Source organism: Phyllobates terribilis, unplaced genomic scaffold (genome assembly GCF_046119375.1).
Source record: "Phyllobates terribilis strain yellow unplaced genomic scaffold, ASM4611937v1 Scaffold_7__3_contigs__length_470593459, whole genome shotgun sequence".
Lineage (NCBI taxonomy): Eukaryota > Metazoa > Chordata > Amphibia > Anura > Dendrobatidae > Phyllobates > Phyllobates terribilis.
In genome coordinates this window covers 242096354-242119995 of record NW_027362767.1, presented here as the reverse complement: position 1 = coordinate 242119995, position 23642 = coordinate 242096354, and the positions used below count along the sequence as shown (strand labels likewise).

At 45.6% G+C, this 23642-nt stretch overlaps 2 protein-coding genes across 5 annotated transcripts in view; one reads left to right on the top strand and one right to left on the bottom strand.

Annotated features, from left to right (window-relative positions):
- Positions 1-18437, top strand: part of PIP5KL1 (phosphatidylinositol-4-phosphate 5-kinase like 1) — a 34590-nt gene extending 16153 nt beyond the window's left edge. For all 4 annotated transcript variants that reach the window (XM_073639987.1, XM_073639985.1, XM_073639986.1 and 1 more), the window contains 5 exons: positions 366-400; positions 2434-2489; positions 2576-2688; positions 14945-15107; positions 15353-18437. In XM_073639987.1, the coding sequence (XP_073496088.1) occupies positions 366-400; positions 2434-2489; positions 2576-2688; positions 14945-15107; positions 15353-15785 (800 nt within the window). In that variant the 3' untranslated portion in view covers positions 15786-18437. The remainder of the gene's footprint in view (positions 1-365; positions 401-2433; positions 2490-2575; positions 2689-14944; positions 15108-15352) is intronic.
- A 668-nt stretch (positions 18438-19105) lies between these two features.
- On the bottom strand, positions 19106-21040 carry PIGH (phosphatidylinositol glycan anchor biosynthesis class H). The gene has a single exon (XM_073639989.1). The coding sequence runs from the start codon at positions 20933-20935 to the stop codon at positions 20372-20374; it is 564 nt and encodes a 187-aa protein (XP_073496090.1). The 5' UTR covers positions 20936-21040; the 3' UTR covers positions 19106-20371.
- Positions 21041-23642: the final 2602 nt, after the last annotated feature.

Genomic DNA, 23642 nt, shown 5'->3' with positions numbered 1-23642 from the left:
CCATTAATATCCTCCCTGATAGCAGCCGAGGCTGTAAGTGCCAGGATTTCTGCATGTGGCGTTTTATTTTCTATTTTCTCATTATTTGCATATCATTAACACACCTATCCATCCTGTGATTTCCATCATTCAACGACTTTTACTTCTTGGTGTTGTAATTTCAATATTGAGGGGTCAATATGGATACATAGATTTATACATAGCTATAACGATTGTGTGTGTGTGTGTGTGTGTGTGTGTGTATATATATATATATATATATATATATATATTATATATATATATAGGTGTGTGTGTGTGTGTATATTTCTTTAAACTTTATATATTTATATATATATCTAGACCTTTCTTGTCTTTTTCTCTAGGTGTACACAGTATCACCAGAGCTCAGGAGAAAAAGGTAAGAAGCCACGTGTTCTGTCTCCAATATATGTGGAGTTTTAATTATCATTTTCAAAATCTCTGATTACTGTCAGTGGAAGGGAACACTCTTATTTAGATCTAGAGGCCACAATGTTCAGTTCTCAGAAGTAGATATGATTGTATCAAATATACTGTCTGTGCTGCTGACGTCTAGATAGGCAGGATGACACAACTGACATTGTGCACCTGGGCTGTGTTCACACCACGTTCAGGTATCATATCCAGCATATGTCTTCTATAGACCTGACTGTATAATATACAAGGGCACACGTCAGGGCTTCACATTGTGCACATACAGTGGGGAAAATAAGTATTTGATACTCTGCTGATTTTGCACGTTTTCCCACCTACAAAGAATGGAGAGGTCTGTAATTTTAATCGTATGTACACTTAATCTGTGAGAGACAGAATCTAAAAATAAAATCCAGAAAATCACATTGTATGATTTTTACGTAATTAAATTGCATTTGGTTGTATGACATAAATAGTTGATAAAACAGAACTTAATATTTGGTTTAGAAACCTTTGTTTGCAATTACAGAGGTCAGATGTTTCCTGTAGTTCTTGACCAGGTTTGCACACAGTGCAGCAGGGATTTTGGCCCACTCCTCCGTAGAGATCTTCTCCAGATCTTTCAAGTTTTGGGGCTGTCGCTGGGCAACATTGAGGTTCAGCTTCCTCCAAAGATTTACTATTGGGTTCAGGTCTGGAGACTGGCTAGGCCACTCCAGGACCTTGAAATGCTTCTGATGGAGCCTCTCCTTAGTTGCCCTGGTTGTGTGTTTCTGGTCATTGTCATACTGGAAGATCAGCCATGATCCATCTTCAATGCTCTTACTGAGGGAAGGAGGTTGTTGGCCAAAATCTCGGGATACATCCTCCCTTCAATAGGGTGCAGTCGTTCTGTCCCCTTTGCAAAAAAGCACCCCCAAAGCATGATGTTTCCCCCACCATGCTTCATGGTTGGGATGGTGTTCTTGGGGTTGTACTCATCCTTCTTCTTCCTCCAAACACGGTGAGTGGAGTTGATACCAAAAAGTTCCATTTTGGTCTCATCTGACCACATGACCTTCTCCCATGCCTCCTCTGGATCATCCAAATGGTGACTGACAAACTTCAAAGTGCCTGGATATGTGCTGGCATGAGCAGGTGGACCTTGCGTGCCCTGTGGGATTTTAATCCATGATGGCGCAGTGTGTTACTAACAGTAATGTTTGAGTCTGTGGTCCCAGCTCTCGTCAGGTCATTGACCAGGTCCTCCCGTGTAGTTCTGGGCTGATTCCTGACCTTTCTCAGAATCATCCTTACCCCACGAGGTGAGATCTTGCATGGAGCCCCAGACCGAGGAAGATTGACAGTCATGTTGTATTTCTTCCATTTTGTAATAATTGGACCAACAGTTGTTGCCTTCTCACCAAGCTGCTAGCCTATTGTCCTGTAGCCATTCCCAGCCTTGTACAGGTCTACAATTTTGTCCCTGTTGTCCTTAGACAGCTCTTTGGTCTTGGCCATGATGGAGAGGTTGGAATTTGATTGATTGAGTGTGTGGACAGGTATATTTTATACAGGTAACGAGTTCAAACAGGTTTAATTAATACAGGTAATGAGCGCAGAGTAAGAGGACTTCTTTAAGAAAAACTAACAGGTCTGTGAGAGCCAGAATTCTTGCTGGTTGGTAGGTGATCAAATACTTATTTCATGAAATAAAATGCAAATTAATTATGGAAAAATCATACAATGTGATTTTCTTCATTTTTTTATTTTTAGATTTTGTCTCTCACAGTTGAAGTGAAGTTAATAAATAAAACAATAAAAATTACAGACCTCTCCATTCTTTGTAGGTTGGAAAACTTGCAAAATCGGTATTGTATCAAATGCTTATTTTCCCCACTGTATATATACCAGGATGTGGTATGTGTGTGCCAGCAATATGGCAGCCCAAAGCTCACACGTCACCAGCTTCTATGGCGTTTTGTATCACTAATCCATGTTTATTATCTTCCATTACAGAAATACTTTATCATTATGCAGAGCGTCTTTTTCCCGGATGAGCGGATCACTGGCCGGTGAGGTTGGAGGTCATAACTTCCCTGTTGTCCCCCTCTATCGACGTTCTGGTTTGTAGGTAATAAGCATTTTTCTCCGGTTTCAGCTACGATATTAAAGGCTGTCATGTGAGCCGCTGGACTGAGCCAGAACCGGAGGGTAGTAGAGTCCTGCAGGTCTTCAAGGATCAAAACTTCGAAGGAAATGTTATCTGTTTGGGTATGTTGTCAAATCCGGTAATCAATTATTCTTAAAGGGGTTTTCACTCTGAGCAATCCCTTTATCTTAGAATTGACCCCTTCCCAATGATAATCTGATCAGTGTCTCTCGCTGCCTGGTCCCCAATAACTGTGAATCTGGAAACAGGTGCATCACTTCCCTGCAGTGCCCCAGCAGGGAAAAATGAAGCATTACACAGCCCATATTAAAATTTATGGGCTGTCCGTGAATTGCTCGAACATGTTGTTCTTCCAAAAACTGAGGCACTCTTGTAAATCCAATAGGCAAGGGTCCCAACTTTAAAAAGCTGTAATTGCCGCAAAAGGAGGCTTTACAAAGTACTGACATTAGTGGGGGTGAATAGTTATGCACACTGAAGTTTTCAGTTATTTTGTCCTGTTTGTTGTTGGCTTCACAATGAAAAGAAAACCAATTGCCCACAGTTGTAGGCATGTTTTTATATGAACTGATGCAAACCCTCAAAAAACAGTGAAGTTCCAGGTTGTAAGGTAGCAAAACACGAAAAATGCCAAGTGGGTTAATACTTTTGCAAGCCACTGTACCTTTAATATCTTCGGCCTCTGGTAGAGACATATGGAGGTGAGTTGTCTACCCTGAGAACAAGTGGATTCAGTATTCTCTGTCCTTCTTCATGTTGGGAGGCCCGAATATAAAGAAGATGGTTGACCTGAACTGCCAAAATCGGTGGGATTGGACAACTTCGCATTAATGTGTATGGACACATTTAGAGGACGTGTCCACAAGAAGTTCTGCATGATGAAAAAATACATTAGAACTAAGAGGGGATCTTGGGGTTTCCATCCAGGCAACAGGAAGCATGAGGAAGGAGGCCATGGAGTCACGAGAGGGCAAACACTGAGGAACATCTTAGTAAGCACAAGTCCTGTGGGAGGAATTTATCAACACTGTGTTACGGGCCCGGGTGGTGGAACCTCTGTGCTTCAGTGCAAGGAGGGTCCAGAGGGGCGTAACTAAGTGCCTACTCGGACCGACCCAGGTCACACGGCGGCTTAGTCGACTCCGTGAACCAGGGAGGGACCGGGCAGGTGAACCAGGTGCCAATCTGGGACCGACCTTGTGTGAGAGCAGGCGACTCCCACGGGTCAGATGACAGGAGCTGACCGGCACAGCGGATGAGCACGGCAGGAAGGCTGGCGGGTGGTTCAGGTAGATAAGCAGGCAGGTACGGCTGATAGCCAGACAGGTGCTCCGGGTAGGCAAGCTGGCGGGCACGGCAGGTAACTGGCAGGTGCTCCAGGTAGGCAGGCTGGCGGGCAGGACTGACAGGCAGCGGGACCTGAGGGCTGAGTAAAGAGTTAGCACACAAAACAACAACCTTGCACAGGCACCTCCATTTTGGCCGGACCAGGACAGGCGGTGACGGGAACAGCGTCTCTGCCCGGCAGGAGGCAGAGACGCCGATGCTACAGTGCCCCCTCTTCTTTAGGCCCGCGAGAAATTTTTTAAGAAGATGAGGGGCATGAATGTTCTCCCTGGGTTCCCAAGACCTCTCCTCCAGGCCAAACCCCTTCCAATCCACAAGAAAGAAAGTCTTTCCTCCTACCCTCTTGGTGGCCAAAATGTTCTCTATCTCAAAGACGTCCTAAGCGGAGACTGGAGCTGGAGTGGTACCTGGATCGTCAGAGAAAGAATTAAGGACAACTGGTTTGAGGAGAGATACATGAAAGGAGTTGGGAATCCGTAAGGTGACCGGGAGTTTCAGCTTGTAAGCCACGGGATTAATTTGGTTCAGAACCTCGAACGGACAGATGAACCGCGGACCCAACTTATAAGAAGGTATCTTGAGACGGACATATTTGGAAGAAAGCCAGACTTTGTCTCCTGGAGGGAATTGAGGCGGATCCAGAAGTCTCTTATCAGCATGCTTCTTCATACGCTCGGAGGACTGAAGAAGGGCAGATCTAGTGTCTTCCCAAATAGCCGAAAATTCACTGACGAGAGACTCCGCTGCAGGATTGTCCACTGAAGAGGAGACGGGAAACGGAATCCGGGGGTGTCGACCGTAGACCACAAAAAATGGGGATTTAGTAGAAGACTCGCTCTCATGGTTGTTATAGGAGAACTCGGCCCAGGGCAGGAGCTCAACCCAATCGCTATGGTGAGCGTTGACAAAGTGCCGAATAAATCTGGTAAGGATACGTTCCTGGTTGATACGTTCCACTTGACCATTGGACTGAGGATGATAAGCAGAAGAGAAATCTAAAGAGACATCCAGCAGCTTACAAGTGGCTCTACAGAAGTGAATTGAACTCCGCGATCCAAGACAATGTGGAGGGGTAGGCCGTGGAGACGGAAGATGTGATGGATGAAGTCCTTAGCCAGCACAGATGCAGACGGAAGACCAGGCAGAGGGATGAAGTGGGCCATCTTAGAAAAGCGGTCGAAGACCACCCAAATGACAGTACAACCGGCAGAAACAGGGAGATCCGTGATGAAGCCCATTGCAATGTGTTGCCATGGAGCGGAAGGCACGGGAAGAGAAAGGAGACGGCCGGCTGGAAGGTGCCTGGGAACCTTGTTACGGGCACAAGAGGAACAAGCCGCGACAAAGTCCGCAACATCCTTGCGCAGGGAAGGCCACTAGTAATGTCGGGCAACGAGCAGAAAGGTCTTCCTCTGGCCAGCATGACCGGCTAGTTTGGATGAATGGCCCCAGAGTAGAACCTTCTTTCGATCCGGAACCGCTACAAAGGTCTTACTAGGTGGAAGATGAGACAGGTCAAACGGAGCAACAGTCATTACTTTGGCGCGGTCAATGATATGTAGAGGCTCCTCCTCTTGGTCGGAAGACAGGAATGAGCGGGATAGAGCGTCAGCTTTAATATTCTTGTCCGCCGGGCGGTAGTGCAGAGTGAAGCAGAATCAGGCAAAGAATAGAGACCACCTGGCCTGACGCGGATTTAGTCTTTGGGCGTTCTGCAAATAAGCGAGGTTCTTATTGTCAGTGTAGATGACCACCGGGTGCAGAACCCCCTCAAGCAAATAGCGCCACTCCTCCAGCGCTAACTTGATGGCCAGCAGTTCTCGATCTCCTATAGAGTAGTTGCGTTTGGACGAGGAGAAGAGCTTGGAGAAGAATCCGCAGGTCACCATTCGTCCGGACGAGGATTTCTGGGTGAGCACTGCTCCGGCCCCGGAGGAGGACGCATCAACCTCCAGGAAGAACTGCTCGTTGCAATCCGGACGGTGTAGCACAGGAGCGGAAGAGAAGGCCTGTTTAAGGGAGACGAAGGCCTTCTCCGCTTCGGAAGTCCATTTCCTGGGATTTGCTCCTTTACGGGTTGGCGCAGAGAATGCCTGGAAGCTCCTGACAAACTACGGGTAGTGGGATTTAGGACATCGTATATATGTTCTGACAAACGTTTTCTCGAAGTGCGGCTTGTGGACCCAACATACTGTTTATTACACTGTGTGCAGAGAATCACATAAACATGTCAGGAGCCTCCAGGCATTTTTTGCATGAACATGGAGGTAATATCACCTGCTTACGTGTAAGTGCATTGGAATCTGTCCCTATATCTCATCGTGGTGGGGACAGGGTTAAATTATTACGGAAAAAAGAAGCACAGTGCATTTTGAAATTAAATACTAGATATCCAACAGGTTTAAATATGAGAAATGAATTAATGTATTTGTATTAATATTCCGGTTATTTCCACTTGCACTATTTTACACTAGCTGATTTCCTGCTATATTCATTATAATTGTCTGTTTCTAGGTTGATATTATATGACTTATATTTAGCGAGTTATATTTATGGAGTTTGCAATTATTTTGTGAACCTTCCATTTTTTTTCTTTTTAAATAGAAACAGTCATTTCATTTAGGGTTAAATTCATTCATTTTGAGTTTTCTGAGATTCTGGACTCATGTGTAATTGAGCTTCTGAACAGGTGATGTCGGTGGGCGGCTACTTTCTCCATATGCCTTAAAAGTTTTTCCATTTCAACATTGTATTATGCTATGAGTAAGGATCTATGTATCCAAAACGCGTAAGCCTCTGTACGCTTTTATTTGCACTATGGTCTCATGTTTTTAATTTTTTCAAAATAAAGGCTATTTTTTAAGTCAATTTCACGAGTTGCTGGATAACTACCCTTTTAAGACAGCAGACACCTTCTCGGGATCCATCCGCAGACCAGTCTCGGAGATAATATAGCCCTGGAACGGCAGAGAGGTCTGCTCAAAGAGGCATTTCTCGAATTTAGCGTATAGGCAATTCTTCCGGAGCCTCAGCAGAACCTGACGAACATCCCTCCGGTGTGAGGGCAGATCCGGAGAGAAAACCAAGATATCGTCCAGGTACACCACCACGCAAGAATACAGGAGATCTCGGAAGATGTCGTTGACCAGCTCCTGGAAGACGGCTGGAGCATTACAGAGACCAAAGGGCATTGTTATGTTCTGCTACCAAAGCTAAGGAAAGAGAGGAGATCTGTCCCTACTATAAGACTCAGCTGAATCCCTACGATGTAACAGGGAACCTGATCCTGCGATCAGACCTGCTAAAGTCCTAATCTAGTCTGTACGGAGACCTATAGATTTGGGGAGGGAATCCCTACAAGTACTAAGGACTGGGAGGAATATGGGACACCTCCTAACAGAAATAGCAGCAGACAGACGAACAAACAAAATAGATAGAACCTAGAGGTCCGTAGACCAAGCAAACTAACAGAGTTAGATACAGAGCACAGGCTAGCTAGAAAGTAGATATACAATGAAGTCCAGCAAAGCCAGAAGGGCGGAGCAGGATTAAATAGGCCAACAAGGTCATGTGACCAGCAAAGGAAAAAAAACCTAACAGCAAGGTTCTAACAGTACCCCCCCTTCTAAGAGGATCCTCCGGATCCCCTAGGACCAGGCTTATCAGGAAATCTCCTGTGAAACGCTCTGATAAGTCTGGACGCGGAAACATCATCTGACCTCACCCAAGAGTTATCCTCGGGTCCGAAACCTTTCCAGGCCACAAGATACTGCAAACTACCTCTATACCGTCTAGAGTCAAGGATGCGAGAAATTTCATATTCCCCGTCCTCCACCACCGGAGGAACAGAGGCAGAGGCGTCACCATCCGACACAACAGCTTTTTTTAACAGAGAGACATGAAAGACCGGATTAATTCTCCAGGAGGTAGGAACCTCCAACCTAACAGCAGATTGGTTGACAACCTGAAGCACCTTAAAGGGCCCTACAAACTTGGGACCCAATTTCTTAGAAGGAATCCTCAACCGCAGATTCCTAGAGGACAACCAAACCATGTCACCAACAGCGAACAAAACCTCCTGTCGTTTCCTATCAAAGTAGTCTTTAGATTTTCTGTTGGCCTCCTGAAGATTACCACGCACATCCGTCCAAACTCTTTCCAAATCACCGGAAAAATTCTCCTCCTCAGGCACGGCAGATCCCAACTTGGAGAACGACCCAAACGACGGATGTCTCCCAGAACAACAAAAAAAAGGCGAACAACCAGCAGAAGAAGATGTATGATTGTTCAGAGCAAATTCGGCAAGTGGCAGAAACTCAGACCACCCCTCTTGATTGTCTGCCACAAAACAACGCAAGAACTGCTCAACATCCTGGTTTTTCCTTTCTGTCTGGCCATTAGATTCAGGATGATATCCGGACGAAAACGACAAATGAATTCCCAACCTGTCACAAAAGGCACGCCAAAAACGAGCCACGAACTGAGGACCCCTATCAGAAACAATGTCAGTAGGAACGCCATGAAGTCTGACAATTTCCTTGACAAAGGCCTTAGCGAGAGTTTTAGCGCAGGGCAGTTTGACGAAGGGAACCAAGTGACACATCTTGCTAAAACGGTCCACGACCACCCAGATGACAGTAAAACCCTCAGAGGGGGGAAGGTCAGTTATAAAGTCCATAGCCAAATGTGTCCAAGGAGCACTGGGGACCTCCAAAGGACAAAGCAACCCCGCAGCAGGAGTATGTGAGGACTTAGATCTAGCACATATAGTACATTGGCGCACCCACTTAATGACTTCCTTCTGCCATCCAGGCCACCAAAAACTGCGACCCACCAGTCTCTTGGTCTCAGAGATTCCGGGATGACCTGCCAACCGAGATTCGTGACACTCAACAAACAAATCTCTCCTAAAGGTCCCAGGCACAAACAACCTCCCATGAGGAGTGTTAGATGGGGCATTCTCCTGAGCTTTAAGAATCTCATCTTCCAAAACGGAGTCTAAAGCAGCTATCACAACACCTTCTTGTAAAATGTTTTCCTCTTTCTCAGCACCGACTATGGGAGAAAAACTGCGAGACAAGGCATCCGCCTTAACATTCTTAGTACCAGGGATGTAAGTAACGGAGAAATTAAACCGCGAGAAAAACAGTGCCCACCTAGCCTGACGGGCATTCAGGCGCTTGGCAGCGTCAAGATATATCAGATTTTTATGATCCGTAAGAACCTGAACGGGAAATTCCGCACCTTCCAAGAAGTGGCGCCAGTGTTCAAATGCGAGTTTAATAGCCAATAATTCCCGATTACCAATATCGTAATTCAATTCAGTCTCCGAAAATTTTTTTGAAAAAAATGCACAGGGATGTAATCCATCCCCGTTATCCTGAGACAATACTGCGCCAACCCCCACAGAGGAAGCATCAACCTCAACCAAAAACGGCCTAGTAACATCAGGCTGCATAAGGATGGGAGCAGAGGTGAACCTCTCCTTGAGATACACAAAAGCTTCAATGGCCTCAGAAGACCACTGAACCGCATCAGCACCTTTCCTGGTGAGATCAGTCAGAGGTTTGACAATACTAGAAAAATTTTTTATGAATTTTCTATAGTAATTGGCGAAACCCAAAAACCTCTGTATTGATTTCAAACCAATAGGCCTAGGCCATTCCTGCACAGCCTGAACCTTAACCGGATCCATCTCAAAACCTTTGCTGGAGATAATGTAGCCCAAAAAACTAATTCTCTGTACAGCGAACTCACATTTCTCCAGCTTAGCAAAAAGCGAATTGTCCATTAATAACTGTAATACCTCACGCACGCTCCGCCAATGAGACTCCAGATCTGGCGAATAAATCAAAATGTCATCCAAATACACAACCACATTTTTACCGATCAAAGGTCTAAGGATGTCATTAATCAGATTCTGAAAAAATGCAGGAGCATTAGTAAGACCAAAAGGCATAACCAGATTCTCAAAATGACCCACAGGAGTGTTAAAAGCAGTCTTCCATTCATCACCCTCCTTCATGCGCAACAGATTGTATGCCCCCTTAAGGTCAATTTTAGAGAACCACTTGGCCCCCAATAACTGGTTAAACAGATCAGGAATCAATGGCAGTGGGTAAGGATTGCGTACCGTAATTTTGTTAATCTCACGAAAATCCAGACAAGGACGTAAACCGCCGTCCTTTTTTTTTACAAAAAAAAATCCAACCGCCACAGGAGACTTAGAGGGCCTAATGTGACCGGCGGCTAAACTTGTCTGTATGTATTCCTCCAAAGCCTTCCTCTCAGGAATAGTAAGGTTAAATAAACGACTTTTAGGAAGAGTCGCTCCAGGGACAAATTCAATAGAACAATCATAGTCTCTATGGGGAGGCAAAACCTGCGATTCTTTCTCAGAAAAAACTCTCCAAAAATCCTGAATAGGAACAGGCAATTCTCCCCTATCCAAAGCTGCAATACGCCCGTTACAACACTTGTCATAACATTTATGGCTCCAGGATTTAATTTCACTGGTAGACCAATCCAGTACAGGATTGTGAAATTTTAACCAGGGCAAACCCAATATTACTGGAGAAGGCAAGTTATTCAACACTACCAAATCCAATTTCTCATGGTGAACACCATTAATAGTGAGAGGAAATTCACTGACCTTGAGAGTAATATTCTTCAAAGGGGAGCCATCCACAGAAACCACAGCAATGGGGGATGATAAAGGTTCAGGTTTTAAATTGAGTTTTTCCACGAATCCCCCATCAATAACATTCAGTGTAGACCCGCAATCAACAAACACCCGAAATTCCATTAATTTTTCCTGAGCAATCGTGGAAGCAGCTAAAAATATACCCTTGGAATTTAAACAGGCAATACGGGCGTGACTGACCATTTTTTTTTCTTTCTTCATACGAAGCTCACAGCCTTTAATCAAATGACCAGATTTTCCACAATAGAAACACAAGCCTTCTGAAAAACGACGGTGTTTTTCTTGAGAGCGAGGTGCCACCGATCCAATCTCCATCGGTTCACCACTGTTAGTACACACATTATCATAACCAGAAACTGACATAGCAGAGGATTTGCTCTCATTAACCCTAGCACGCAGTCTTCTGTCCACCCGTATAGCTAATTGCATAGCCTGTTGCAAATCCTCAGGTGTAGGATAAGCAATTAGCAGGTCTTTAACCTTTTCACTGAGCCCAGCAAGAAATAGACTTTTCAGAGCAGAATCGTTCCACCCTGTTTGAGTGGACCAACGACGAAAATGTGTACAATATTTTTCCATATTACCTGATCCTTGTTTTAAACGTCTCAACTCAGTCTCAGCTGATGCCACACGGTCAGGATCATCATATAATAGTCCTAAAGCAGAAAAAAAACTATCCACTGATCTGAAGCATGTATCACTAGGTTGCAAAGAAAAGGCCCACTCCTGAGGCTCTTTGCGCAAAAGTGACATTATGAACCCTACGCGCTGGGATTCATCCCCAGAGGACTTGGGTCTCAAACGAAAATACAATAAGCAAGCATTTTTAAATGAAAAAAATTCTCGATGTTCACCAAAAAATAAATCCGGCAAACATACCTTAGGCTCCAAGAAATATGCTCCAGGACAGTTACTCACGTGCTGACGGAGCTCGGCCACTTCCAGAGAGAGTCCCTGCAGGTGTTTAGCCAAATCCTGAACCGACACCATGATGGAACAAAAAAAAATCTTTCCTTAGAGAATTTACAGGCTGGACTTACTGTTATGTTCTGCTACCAAAGCTAAGGAAAGAGAGGAGATCTGTCCCTACTATAAGACTCAGCTGAATCCCTACGATGTAACAGGGAACCTGATCCTGCGATCAGACCTGCTAAAGTCCTAATCTAGTCTGTACGGAGACCTATAGATTTGGGGAGGGAATCCCTACAAGTACTAAGGACTGGGAGGAATATGGGACACCTCCTAACAGAAATAGCAGCAGACAGACGAACAAACAAAATAGATAGAACCTAGAGGTCCGTAGACCAAGCAAACTAACAGAGTTAGATACAGAGCACAGGCTAGCTAGAAAGTAGATATACAATGAAGTCCAGCAAAGCCAGAAGGGCGGAGCAGGATTAAATAGGCCAACAAGGTCATGTGACCAGCAAAGGAAAAAAAACCTAACAGCAAGGTTCTAACAGGCATCATACGATATTCGTAGTGACCGTCCCGGGTGTTGAATGCCGTCTTCCACTCGTCTCCCTGGTGAATCCGGACCAAATTGTACGCCCCACGAAGATCGAGCTTGGTGAAGATCTTCAAGCCTTTAAGGCGGTCAAACAGCTCCGAGATGAGAGGCAGGGGGTACTTATTTTTGATGGTGATCTGGTTTAGGCCCCTGTAATCGATACAGGGACGTAGAGAGCCGTCTTTCTTCTTGACGAAGAAGAATCCTGCTCCAGCCGGAGAGGTGGATTTCTGGATAAATCCTCTAGCAAGGTTCTCCTCTATGTACTCAGACATGGCACGGGTCTCAGCCAGCGACAAAGGGTAGATTCGCCCACGGGGATGAGAAGCACCAGGTACCAGGTCGATGGGGCAATCATACGGCCTATGAGGTGGTAGTGTCTCAGCCTCATTTTTGTCAAAGACATCCACATAGGACCAGTAGGGCGCCGGCAGACCAGGTAGATTTGCCGGAGTAGATGGGGGTCGAGCAGGACGAACCGGAACCAGGCAGAACTCATGGCATTCCTGACCCCAACGGAGCACTTCACCAGATCTTCAATTCAGGATGGGCTCATGTCTTTGTAACTAGGGTAGACCAAGCAAGAGGGAGTGAGAGAGACCAGACAGCACATGAAAGGAGATCCTCTCCGAGTGCAGCATTCCCACCTGAAGAGTTACAGGTTCAGTGACAAGCAAGATGGTTTCCGGGAGAAGCTTCCCATCCACAGAGGCAACCGCCAACGGTTCAGCCAGACATACGGTAGGAATCTGATAATGCTCCACAATGGCCTGTTGAATGAGATTCCCAGCGGCTCTGGAATCCAGATGGGCTGTCTTGAAGAAGCGGGTCTCACCACTGGAAATGGAAACAGACAGAGTCATAGATGGAGAGGATTTACTCTTGCCTAGGACGACCTCTCTGAGCAGTCCTAGACACTGGAGTTTCCCGGCCTCACCGGGCAGGAACGGATCAGATGCTCTATACTGCCACAGTAGAAGCAACTCCCCTCGGCTCGGCGTGCCTCCAGGCGAGACTTGACCATCTTGGTTTGGGAAATTTGTATAGGTTCTGACGAACATGCCCGGGGGATTGCTGGTTGCGAGGCTGGCCTTTGGAATGTTGGAGCGAGATGCGGAAATCTTCTCTCCCAGGTCGTCTCCTTAGCACGCTCCAGAAAAAACATGTCAATCCGGGTAGCTAATGACACCAGGTCCTCCAGGGTGGAAGGGATGTCACGACCGGCTAGCTCATCCTTGATCCATCTGGAAAGACCCTCCCAAAAGGTGGACACCAGGGCCTCATTGTTCCAGGCAAGTTCAGATGCGGGGGTTCGGAAACGTACGGCATACTGGCCCACAGTGAGATTCCCTTGGCGGAGACGGAGAAGTGAGGAGGAAGTAGAAGGTTTTCATCCGGGCTCATCGAAGACCCTCCGGAAGGCAGAGAGGAAAGCCAGAAGATCGGACACCAGGGGATCCCCTCTTTCCCACAGAGGGTTAAGCCATGCCAATGCCTCTCCGGTGAGGTGAGACATGATGAACGCCTCCTTGGCCCGGTCGGAGGTGAACTGGTGTGCCAGAAGTTGAAAGTGCAGCGTGCACTGATTTAAGAAGCCCCGGCATAGGACGGGGTCACCACCAAAACGTGGAGGCGCAGAGAGCAGGGGTCCAAAGCCGGGTGCCACAGCGCCACTGGGTTGAGGCGTCGCCGGAGCGGATGCAGCTCGGCTAGAGACGGACACAGACGGGGTGGACAGCGTGTCCAGTCGGGAGTTGACAGTCCGCAGATAGGACAGGATAGTTTCCTGTTGGGATCTCTGACGTGAGACCTCCTGGTACAGGTCAGAGAGCGAAGGAGCCTGGGAGCCACCGGATTCCATGTCCTGTGCAAACTGTTACGGGTTCGGGTGGTGGAACCTTTGTGCTTTGGTGCAAAGAGGGACCAGAGGGGCGTAACTAAGTGCCTACTTGGACCGATCCAGGTCACATGACGGCTTAGTCGACTCTGTGAACCAGGGAGGGACCGGGCAGGTGAACCAGGTGCCACTCTGGGACCGACCTTGTGTGAGAGCAGGTGACTCCCACGGGTCAGATGACAGGAGCTGACCGGTACAGCGGATGAGCACGGCAGGAAGGCTGGCGGGTGGTCCGGGTAGATAAGCAGGCAGGTACGGCTGATAGCCAGACAGGTGATCCGGGTAGGCAAACAGGTGGGTACGGCGGAGAGCCAGACAGGTGCTCCGGGTAGGCAAGCTGGTGGGCACAGCAGGTAACTGGCAGGTGCTCCAGGTAGGCAGGCTGGCGGGCAGGACTGTTAGATAGACTGGCGGGCAGGACTGACAGGCAGGGGGAACTGAGGGCTGAGGAAAGTGTTAGCACACAAAACAACAACCTTGCACAGGCACCTCCATTTTGGAGGAGGTGACTTATAAAGGGGAAGTCCTCCGGCCATTGGCCGGGGACTCTTTAGGATGGCGCACGCAGCCCCTTTAAGAGGGAGCGCTCGCCCTAAGCACAGTGCCCGGGAAGCTGCGCGCGGTGTGTGCCACAGCAGCAGCAGGAGGGGAGCAGGAAGACGCCGGACCAGGACCGCGGCGGTGAGGGGAACGGCGTCTCTGCCTGGCAGGAGGCTGAGACGCCGATGCTACACACTGGTGTAAAGTGAGTGGGGGAGGTGTCCCTAGCGACCAATGAGATTCCACCGCTCATGTTTCAAAGGCCCGTCAGAAAATTAAATCTGCTCTCTGATTGGTTGCCATCGGCAGCTCCTCCCTTCTTCCCTTTTGAACCAGTTTCACTTCCCACTTCTCCTCCAGATCAACAACGTTCCTGGCTTCTTCGTCAGACGGAGCTGGACACGCTTTTCTTAAAGGAGCTCAATGTTCTGGATTACAGTCTTCTGGTTGGATTTCAGCCTCTACATCAAGATGAGAAAAACCAGAGCTGGTCTTTGGCCAACCTAATCGTCCGCACTAAAAGGTGAGGCATCTGGCGTTTTAAACCTTCACTGAACAATACGTTGGAGGCATACATCAAATAGTATCTTGAAATAGCGTCACACTTTTTTTATAGGTTGGGTCTGGTATTGCAGCTTACACTCATACAATAAAATAAAACTGAGCTGCAATACCAGACGTAACCACATAGAGAAGAGAGGTGTTGTTTCGGGTGGGAAATAAGATTTTTTTTTCCTAAACTTTTTCTAATTCTCCTGTACCCTCCAGGTCTGTAAATGGGACTGGTAGTCCCACTACGTCTCAGTGCGCTTCTGTGCCTGGAACTGTAGAAGAAGAAAGTGAATCCACGGATAAAGAAGACGACGGGACCGAGTTTAGCGACACCCCAGATGTGACTTCTACTAGACGCGCGCCCCTGAAAAAAATTGGTCAGCAGGTCAGCACTGTGTCCGATATCTCCGAGGTTATGGCCCAAAATCGCCGCCTACTTCCTAATTACAGGAACCCTCTGCATGTGATGGACGGGCCGGAACTGAGATACTTCATTGGAATCATTGACATATTCACCGTCTACGGCCTGAAGAAACGACTGGAACATTTGTGGAAGAGCATGCGTTACCACGGGCAGGAGTTCTCCACCGTCAGCCCCTCTCGCTATTCACAGCGGCTATGTCACTGGGTGCAGACGCACACCGTGTAGTCGGACGTCGGCGCCAAAGTCAATTACTGTGAAACTATTTATATATATTCTTGGCCTTGGAGATGACGCTTCATTTTATGTAAAACATTTAGGTAAATCTCTCACGGATCTGATAATGGATGATGCATGAGCTTATGCCAAAAAGTTACTTTAGAGTGTGGTTCTAAAAAGCCACCACTAGAGGGCGAGCTTCCTTCTTACTTTACTGCTTGCTGTGAAATGCAGCTGGTTTAAAACAGTCGGAATATAATGAATATACCCCAATTCAGTTCAGTCACGACACACAAAGGTAGCAGCCATTGTGTCGTTTTTGGGGACAAATTACAATGCAAATAATTGGTTCATTTACTCTCTTTTATGGGGACACCTCCCTTTCCTTAATAGAGATTAAGATCTCTTAAAAGGGGACTTTGGGACCAAGAATTGCCTTTATTTTCAGAAACAGCACCACTCTTGTCCACAGGCCAAGTCTGGTATTGCAGCTCGGCCTGATTTTTAAAGTTTCATAAAACTTTTGAAATCTTGAAAGTTTTGGTCAGTGTCTGTTCCAAGTGCTGAGACCTCCCTCACCACCCCCCCAACATCAAATATGCGCTCAATAGAAAGTCTATAAGTCTGTCTTCTGCCCCATGTCGCTATGAATCAACAAAGTCGCTGTTACATGCGTTAATAGTCTACTCAATGGCCGCCTCTCCTTTGTGGGAACGTACAGATCCCAGCTAACCTCACTGTATTGTAAAACGGAAGCTTGATCCTAAATATAATAATGTGCTACAGCTCAGAATTATATATGCTACTGTTTAACACGACAATTTAAAAATTCCTTTAGTTCAGAAATTCCAATAACCCGCTACTGGACTGCTAAAACCATCTCATAAGCTACAGTTTCTCAAGGCAGGAAGCAGTATACTGGGGTGTTGCTATAGAGGGAACAGAAGTGACAGCTAAGGGGGTGCAAAGACCCCTCTGCTACAGTACCATGATAGGTGGTAGGCAACATTAGTGATCATGCATTGTGGCCCAGGAGCTTAAAGTTGCCCCTCTGCTGCTAGAAGGGATCGTAACAATGGTTTATGATAACGATGGCCTATCCTTCGGGTAATTCATCAATATTAGAGGGTGGGGGCCCAACACCCGGCACCACCACCGATTAACCGTTTTCAGATCTGAATATAAACAATGGACGGAACTGCAACAGCCTAGCTCCATACAATGTAGAGGCCACGTTCTGGTACTACTGAAGTGAATAGGAGCTGATGTGCAGTACATTGTATGGAGCTGGGCTGGATCTCGGTGATCGGTGGTGGTGCCGGGTGTTGGACCCCCACCCTCTGATATTTGATGAATTATCCTAAGGATAGGTCATCAACATCTAGGGCCTGGACAATCCCTTTAAAAATCTTTACTAATTATGAAAGTGTAATTTACCTCTCTTAATCCAGAATATTGGATATTACTGTGCCTTTTGATGATGATGATGAATTAAAGGAACTTTACTGTTATTCATATTTTTTTCCTCTTTCCTGCTTAAAGAGAAAAAATAATAAGCAGACTTCAATGAGAATTTATATTACAGACCCTAAAGCTGTCATATGGGTGGTCACATTTCTTTCTTTGATACAATTTTTTTTTGCATGCAATTGGGTCTAAATATAATTTTTGGAATTTCGTTTCATTAAAAAAAATTGCACCGTTTGCTTTCTATAGCCTCTGTCTTTCACTGACAATTGCTGGCTTTAGAATGAGTTAACTGAGAACCTGTAAGTAAGCCCACTATGATGATCTGATGGGGAGTTTGTAACTCTTTGTTTGATCCTATCAGCTGATTTATAACCACAGACCACATCGGAGATGAATGTGCAGGAAAATAGAGCCTGTAAAAGCAAAACGGTTCAAAAATTATTTTTTTAGCTATAAATGCAGGTAAAGAGGTGGACAATCCCTTTAAAGGCTTTGTTCATCTCTGCTCACTTCCTCATCGAGAAGTGAGTGGGGCAGGTGATGTTCTGCTCCTGTCCTATTCTAATCAATGGGAAAGTTGCGTGATACTGGCTGATCGTGAACACAGTTCGGGAGGGATCACTGCACTGCTCGCTTCTCAATGTGGAAGTGAATGAATTTGCCAACATATTCAGCTATACATCCCCTCTTCTCCGATATGACTGCATATACCTTCAGTACGAGCGTTCACCAAACAGCTATTACTCCTGATCCTCCCCTGGCACCCCATATACATGAATGCACCTCAGTGTGTTCTCAATGGGAATGGGGGATTAAAGGGGTTGTCCAGGATTATACAAACATGGCTGCTTTCAGGAGACAGACCACCTAGGACTATGGGTTGTTCCTGGTATTACAGCTCAGCTCCATTCAGTTCATAGGGATTGAGTTGCAATACCAGACCCCACCCATGGCTATGGGTGGCACTGTTTCTGAAAGAAAGCAGCCGTGTTTTTCTAATCCTGAACAATCCCTTTAAACTGGTGCCAGACACTCATCTCCTGTGCAAACAAAAAAGATTGAAATGCAAATACCAAATATGGTCCCACTGGCGGCTTTGAACAATTTTGCTATGAAGGTGTTGTCCAGGATTAGAAAAACATGGCTTTTTTTTTTTTTTTTTTTTTTTTTTTTTTTTAAGAAATGGCACTACTCCTGACCAATAGGGCTGTGTTATCTACTGTATATAGAGGTGTTATCAGTCATTGTACAGGAGGAGGAGGAGGTGAGCTGTGATATCATCTATTGTGAATGGTGGATCCTCTGTCATCTACTGTTAATAGAGGCGTTATCAGGCATTGTACAGGAGGGGGAGGAGGTGAGCTGTGACATCACCTATTGTGAATGGCAGACTTTGTGTAATCTACTGTATATAGAGGTGTTATCAGGCATTGTAAAATAAAACCATCATGTAAAAATACAAAGTAAAAAAACATTTGCTAAACATGGCCTCCGCCCTAACTGACATGTTTCTGCTTCCTATATAAAGCAGTCATGGCTTTTGTTCATTTAGATAAATATACCCGATGAAGACGATTTTATGTCGAAACGCGTTGTATGGTGAAATAAGAGTTGTACAGGAAATAATATTTGTCTATATTTACCTGTATTATCGATTATTGGGAGCGCATTTAGCGTGGAGAGAAATCGATGTCCAAAGTAAAAAAACAATAATTTAAACAATAGGTAATTTTATAATAAAACATTCTCTTTAAGTTAAATGAGAAGTACATTCCAATATCGGGCCTACTCTACATACCTGCAGTTTAGATCCAGATAATGTTGGTTGACATCACAAAAAAACAGTCTATATAAAAAGATTTTTGAGCAATTATTTATTTTGTAAAATAACGGTGTGTATACATTGTTAATCAGAAATGTTTTAATATATTCGTATTATTTACATTTTTTTCCATTTATGCCACCCATAGATGCAAAGTATAAAGTACCATCTGACCAATTCTGAGCTGTGGTAACAATAATCACTCTGTCTGATCTATTAAGAAAATCAATAAATCAATTTAAATCAAGAAAATTTATCAAAATGTTATGTACTTGTGGATTTTCAGGACATAAGTATACTACTCATTTTACTATTTTAGAATATTGTAAGTTTCTAGAAAATTTGATGGAGATTTAACAACCCCTTTAAAGAGTCATCCAACTTTAAGAAAAAAAAAAAAGTTTATAAAATAAAGTTTCTGCCATTTGAAAAGTTATTTTTGGAAAATAACTTCCCCTTTACGTATATATTTTAATGGTAGATAGCCACCCAGCTTTTCCAGAACACTGCAGGTATGTTCACACAGATTTGATTTTTTTCAGGAATTATTGCTGAAGAAACTGTCCAATATCCTCCTCCTTGTTTGTTTTGAGTTTTCTCTCTAAAAACTTAGCAAAAAGGCTGTGTGAACATACCCTAAGGCTCACTCTGGGGTTTTTCTTTTTGGGCATTCAAAAACGATGAATTTTTCAAGCAGAACCCTCCTTTTTTAAAGTTATTATTTTCTTTAAACATTTCCTGAAAGAGTGTTAGGTTCTTCAGGAAAAAAAATTTTTTACTCTTGCAGCCTTTTAATCGGACAGTTCCTAGTTCGGAGAATTTCCCGTTTCACAGACGTGACATGCACATTTTTTTTTCCCCACAAGTAATTTTTCAAAACTTCTTTGGGGTATAAAACGCTAAAAAAAAAAAAAAAAAAAAAAAGAAGAAACTCCTCATACGAACATAGAAATGAAACAGAAGAGTTTTTGAAGCAATATTTAAGGAAGATTTTGGAAATTATCGAAAAAAAACAAACCTCAGTGTGAATATAGTTTAAGGATGACAGAGCCTTCACCAGGGTAAAAGTTCAGTTTACTGCCCTAGCCTGGTGTCTATATGTCATGGCCAAGGCAAGATGTTTGGCTTTGGTGACCCCTCCTGGAACCCAACGTCTGGAAGGAGCCAGTATAGGAATCTAGAAAAGTTATCACCCAACTTTTCCAGAAAGAGCTATAACTAAGAAACAGTCAATGGCGCAGACGACTCAGGAGGAAGGTTCTAGATGTTCTTCAGACAGGTCCGCCATGTTCTCAGGCCCATATCAGTTTGCTGCTTGGCTCCGTTGATATGACAAAATCTCCTGACAGCTTCGGTAGATCTCCCTCAGGCACTCCAGACGGGGCTGAGAGCTCTGGAAGACGGGAACCACCTGGGACACCCCAGCCAGGGGGTCACTGGGATCTTTGAGGAGGAGGCACAGGTAGTAGTTCACCCGATGCATGGAGATGCCCTCATTGATGACGACGTCTTGGATCCTGCACATCTCCACAAAGACGGTATTTTCCCGGCCGGAGGCGTACGTAGTCGTCCTCTGGATCCCCAGGGAGCCCAGGATTAGCAGGGACTCGTTATCGACCTTCACCAGGTGCAAGTAAAGTAGAAGCCCTACGATGGACACCATGATGGCCACCGTAAGGACAGCGCTGTGCTGCGTGTAGAAGAATATGGCGTAAGCGACAATCCATACGATGCACGTCCAGGTGGTGAGGGAGCGGACGGAAAGCTTGGCGCTGGTGACAGTGAAGTCCTGGCAGGTGTCCCCATACGTCTGCTGCTGCAGCGTAATCGGATTCCCATAGATGTCCATATACTCCTTACCCTCCATTGCGAAAAGGGCAAATGCTGGATCCTAGAGTGCTGCAGGACCTGTGATGATGTCACCGCCATGTGATCAGTCACATGACTAGATGAGTAAATGATCATGTTATCAACACACCAGGGAAGACAATGACTGCTCTGAGCTGTGTGCTCTGGAAAGGAAAGAGTTAATGCAACCATTCTTAACTCCACCTAATCTGCAACGGCTTCATATTTAACCCTATCATGCTGCGAGCGCGCAGATTACAGCGTTCATTTACAACCCGTGTCAGACGGGCAATGTTATCCCTAATCTGTCTGCACTGGAAATGAAATGGTTAACACATACTTACAGGATTAATAACACAGAGAAAAACTCCGCCTGTCACAAATGATTAACTCTGTCATTTCCAGAACGCACTGCTTGGAGGGAATATTGCAAGGGCATGATGGGAGTTGTGGCACCATATCTCCCAACTTTGAAAGACAGGAAAAAGGGTCACATACTGCAGCAGGCAGCGCACCGCAGGGATTTCTATTTTATGCTAAGCCACTTCTCTAACCTCGCCCAGTCCTTTATATGTGCCCACACAGAAATATTGCTTCTAGTGAAGTCCAATAGAGTTCACACACTGTATGGTACTGCTTTCCAGGCCCACATAGTGCCCCATACACACAGTATGATGCCACCTCAGTATATTCCCCGACCCTGGAGACAATATTTGGCCATGTGTCTAAGGTCAGAGGTGTACCTAGGTCTTCCTGCACCAGAGGTAAGAATTCAGTTTGGCACCTTGCCCCCAAACACATATGTGATTTGCACACTTAGTCACATGCCTGTGAGCTGCTCTCCCTAATTCTCTCAATGTTCAGAGAAAAACTGAGAAACAGGAAGAAAAGCTCGTTGTCACGTGACCGTAAGTATGAAAATCGCATGAGTGAAGTGGCCATTTGATGACTGCTAAAACCTGCAAGCAGAGCTGAATCCTGGCAGTGAGTATATTACACACTGTTAGGATTGGCTGCAGGGCTTCATTTTATAATTAAAGGGCTCGTCCAGACTTTTAAGACTCTTCCTTGCCGGTAGCAAGTGTGGACAGTTATATCAGCACAAGTATGCGAATTGTATATTTCTGGCCACATTCAGACTAGACGTGTCCTGCCTCGTTTAATCCATTTTCATTGACTGAGGTCCTGCATGTCTAGTTGGCACGTTACCACATGTATACAAATCGTCAGCACTAGAGAATCCTGACAGCGTGCAGTGCGCACTGTGAGAAGAAGTCTGCACAGAAGTCTGCAGTCACATAGAATGACTGCAGACTCATCATAAACTTGGACGTTGTCTCTGATTGGAGTCCTTCTCTTTATTTTCTTCATCTTGTCCAGACTCCATGATGACTTTTCACAGCCACAGCTCGTCTCTGCAGACTTCCATCTTCTCCGGTCTTCTGCAGCACATCCCCACATGATGTCCTTAAAAATAAGTGTCATTACAATGCTCCTTAATAAAAATATCTGCCCTACACTGAGCCCCTGAATAAATAATTGACCCTCACTATATTCCATGCAAAAAATATGACCCCCACACTGCCCCTCTTATGGTACATGCCCTCCACACTGCCCTCTCCCTTCCATACTGGGCCCCCTCTTCACACAGTCCTCTTACACTGTGCCCCCCCTATAGGGCCCAGCCTCTATACTGTGCCCCCACATCACACTCCCCCTCCTTGGCTTACTGTCCCCTCCTGGCTGTGACCTTACACTTTCACCCCATGCTAACCCCCTAACACTACTCAGTCTTTATTCTGTGCCCACTCACACTTTTCACCCCCTGATTCACCATACTGTGTCTGCACCCACACCCCCACTCACCATACTGTGTCTACACCCATCTCACTCACCATACTGTGTCGGCACCCATCCCCCCCATACTGTTTCCTTATAGATGCCCCCATCTCCCCCCTTTCTCCTCATACTGTGCCTTCAAATTTGTCTTGCTCCCCATATTGTGTCTGCACTTGTCCTTTCCTTGCTCCCCCAAACTTGTGTCCTCAAATCTCCCCCACCCCACACTAAATCTCCCCCCACACCCACACTAAATCTCCTGCCATACTAAATCTCCCCTTCGTTACACTTAATTTTCGGTGTCTTCAGCTCCACTTGGGCACTTACCGCCAATATGTGCCTCTGCAGCGCCAGCGAGTGACGTCAGCAGCGTGATCACATGACCTGATCACATTGCTGACGTCTCCCTGACTGGTCAACTCGCAGTCCTGGGGGCGACAAAAGGAAGCCGCAAGGGGAGACCCTCGGACCGACACAGATGCCCGTCTGTCCCCCCTAGATACGCCTTTGTCCAAGTCGCCCGCAAGTATAACAGCGCAGTAGGTTGGACAAATGACAGGTCCTGTTTGTAAACCTTTGTCCACAGATGTAGTTGAGGTCAGGACATACCCCCGACGTTGCGGGATAGCTCTCAAAATTGGGGTTTGGCCCACTGGTTTTCAGAATGGTTGGGAGGTATGGTTTTGCAACATATGGCTGTATCATTCTCAATATCTAAACTGTACAGATTTCAAGTTTTTAGAGGAAATCTATCTGCAGGATTTTGCTATTTCATCTGAGAGTAGCATAATGTAGGGGCAGAGAACCATATTCTATCAATGTGTCACTAGTTTCAATAAAATCACTGTTTTATTCCGCAGGAGATTATCACTAGTTGTAGTATCGTG

What these genes read in the sequence shown, in the direction of transcription:
- PIGH (XM_073639989.1), bottom strand. Translation starts at nt 20,935, where the DNA reads ATGGAGGGTAAGGAGTATATGGACATCTATGGGAATCCGATTACGCTG.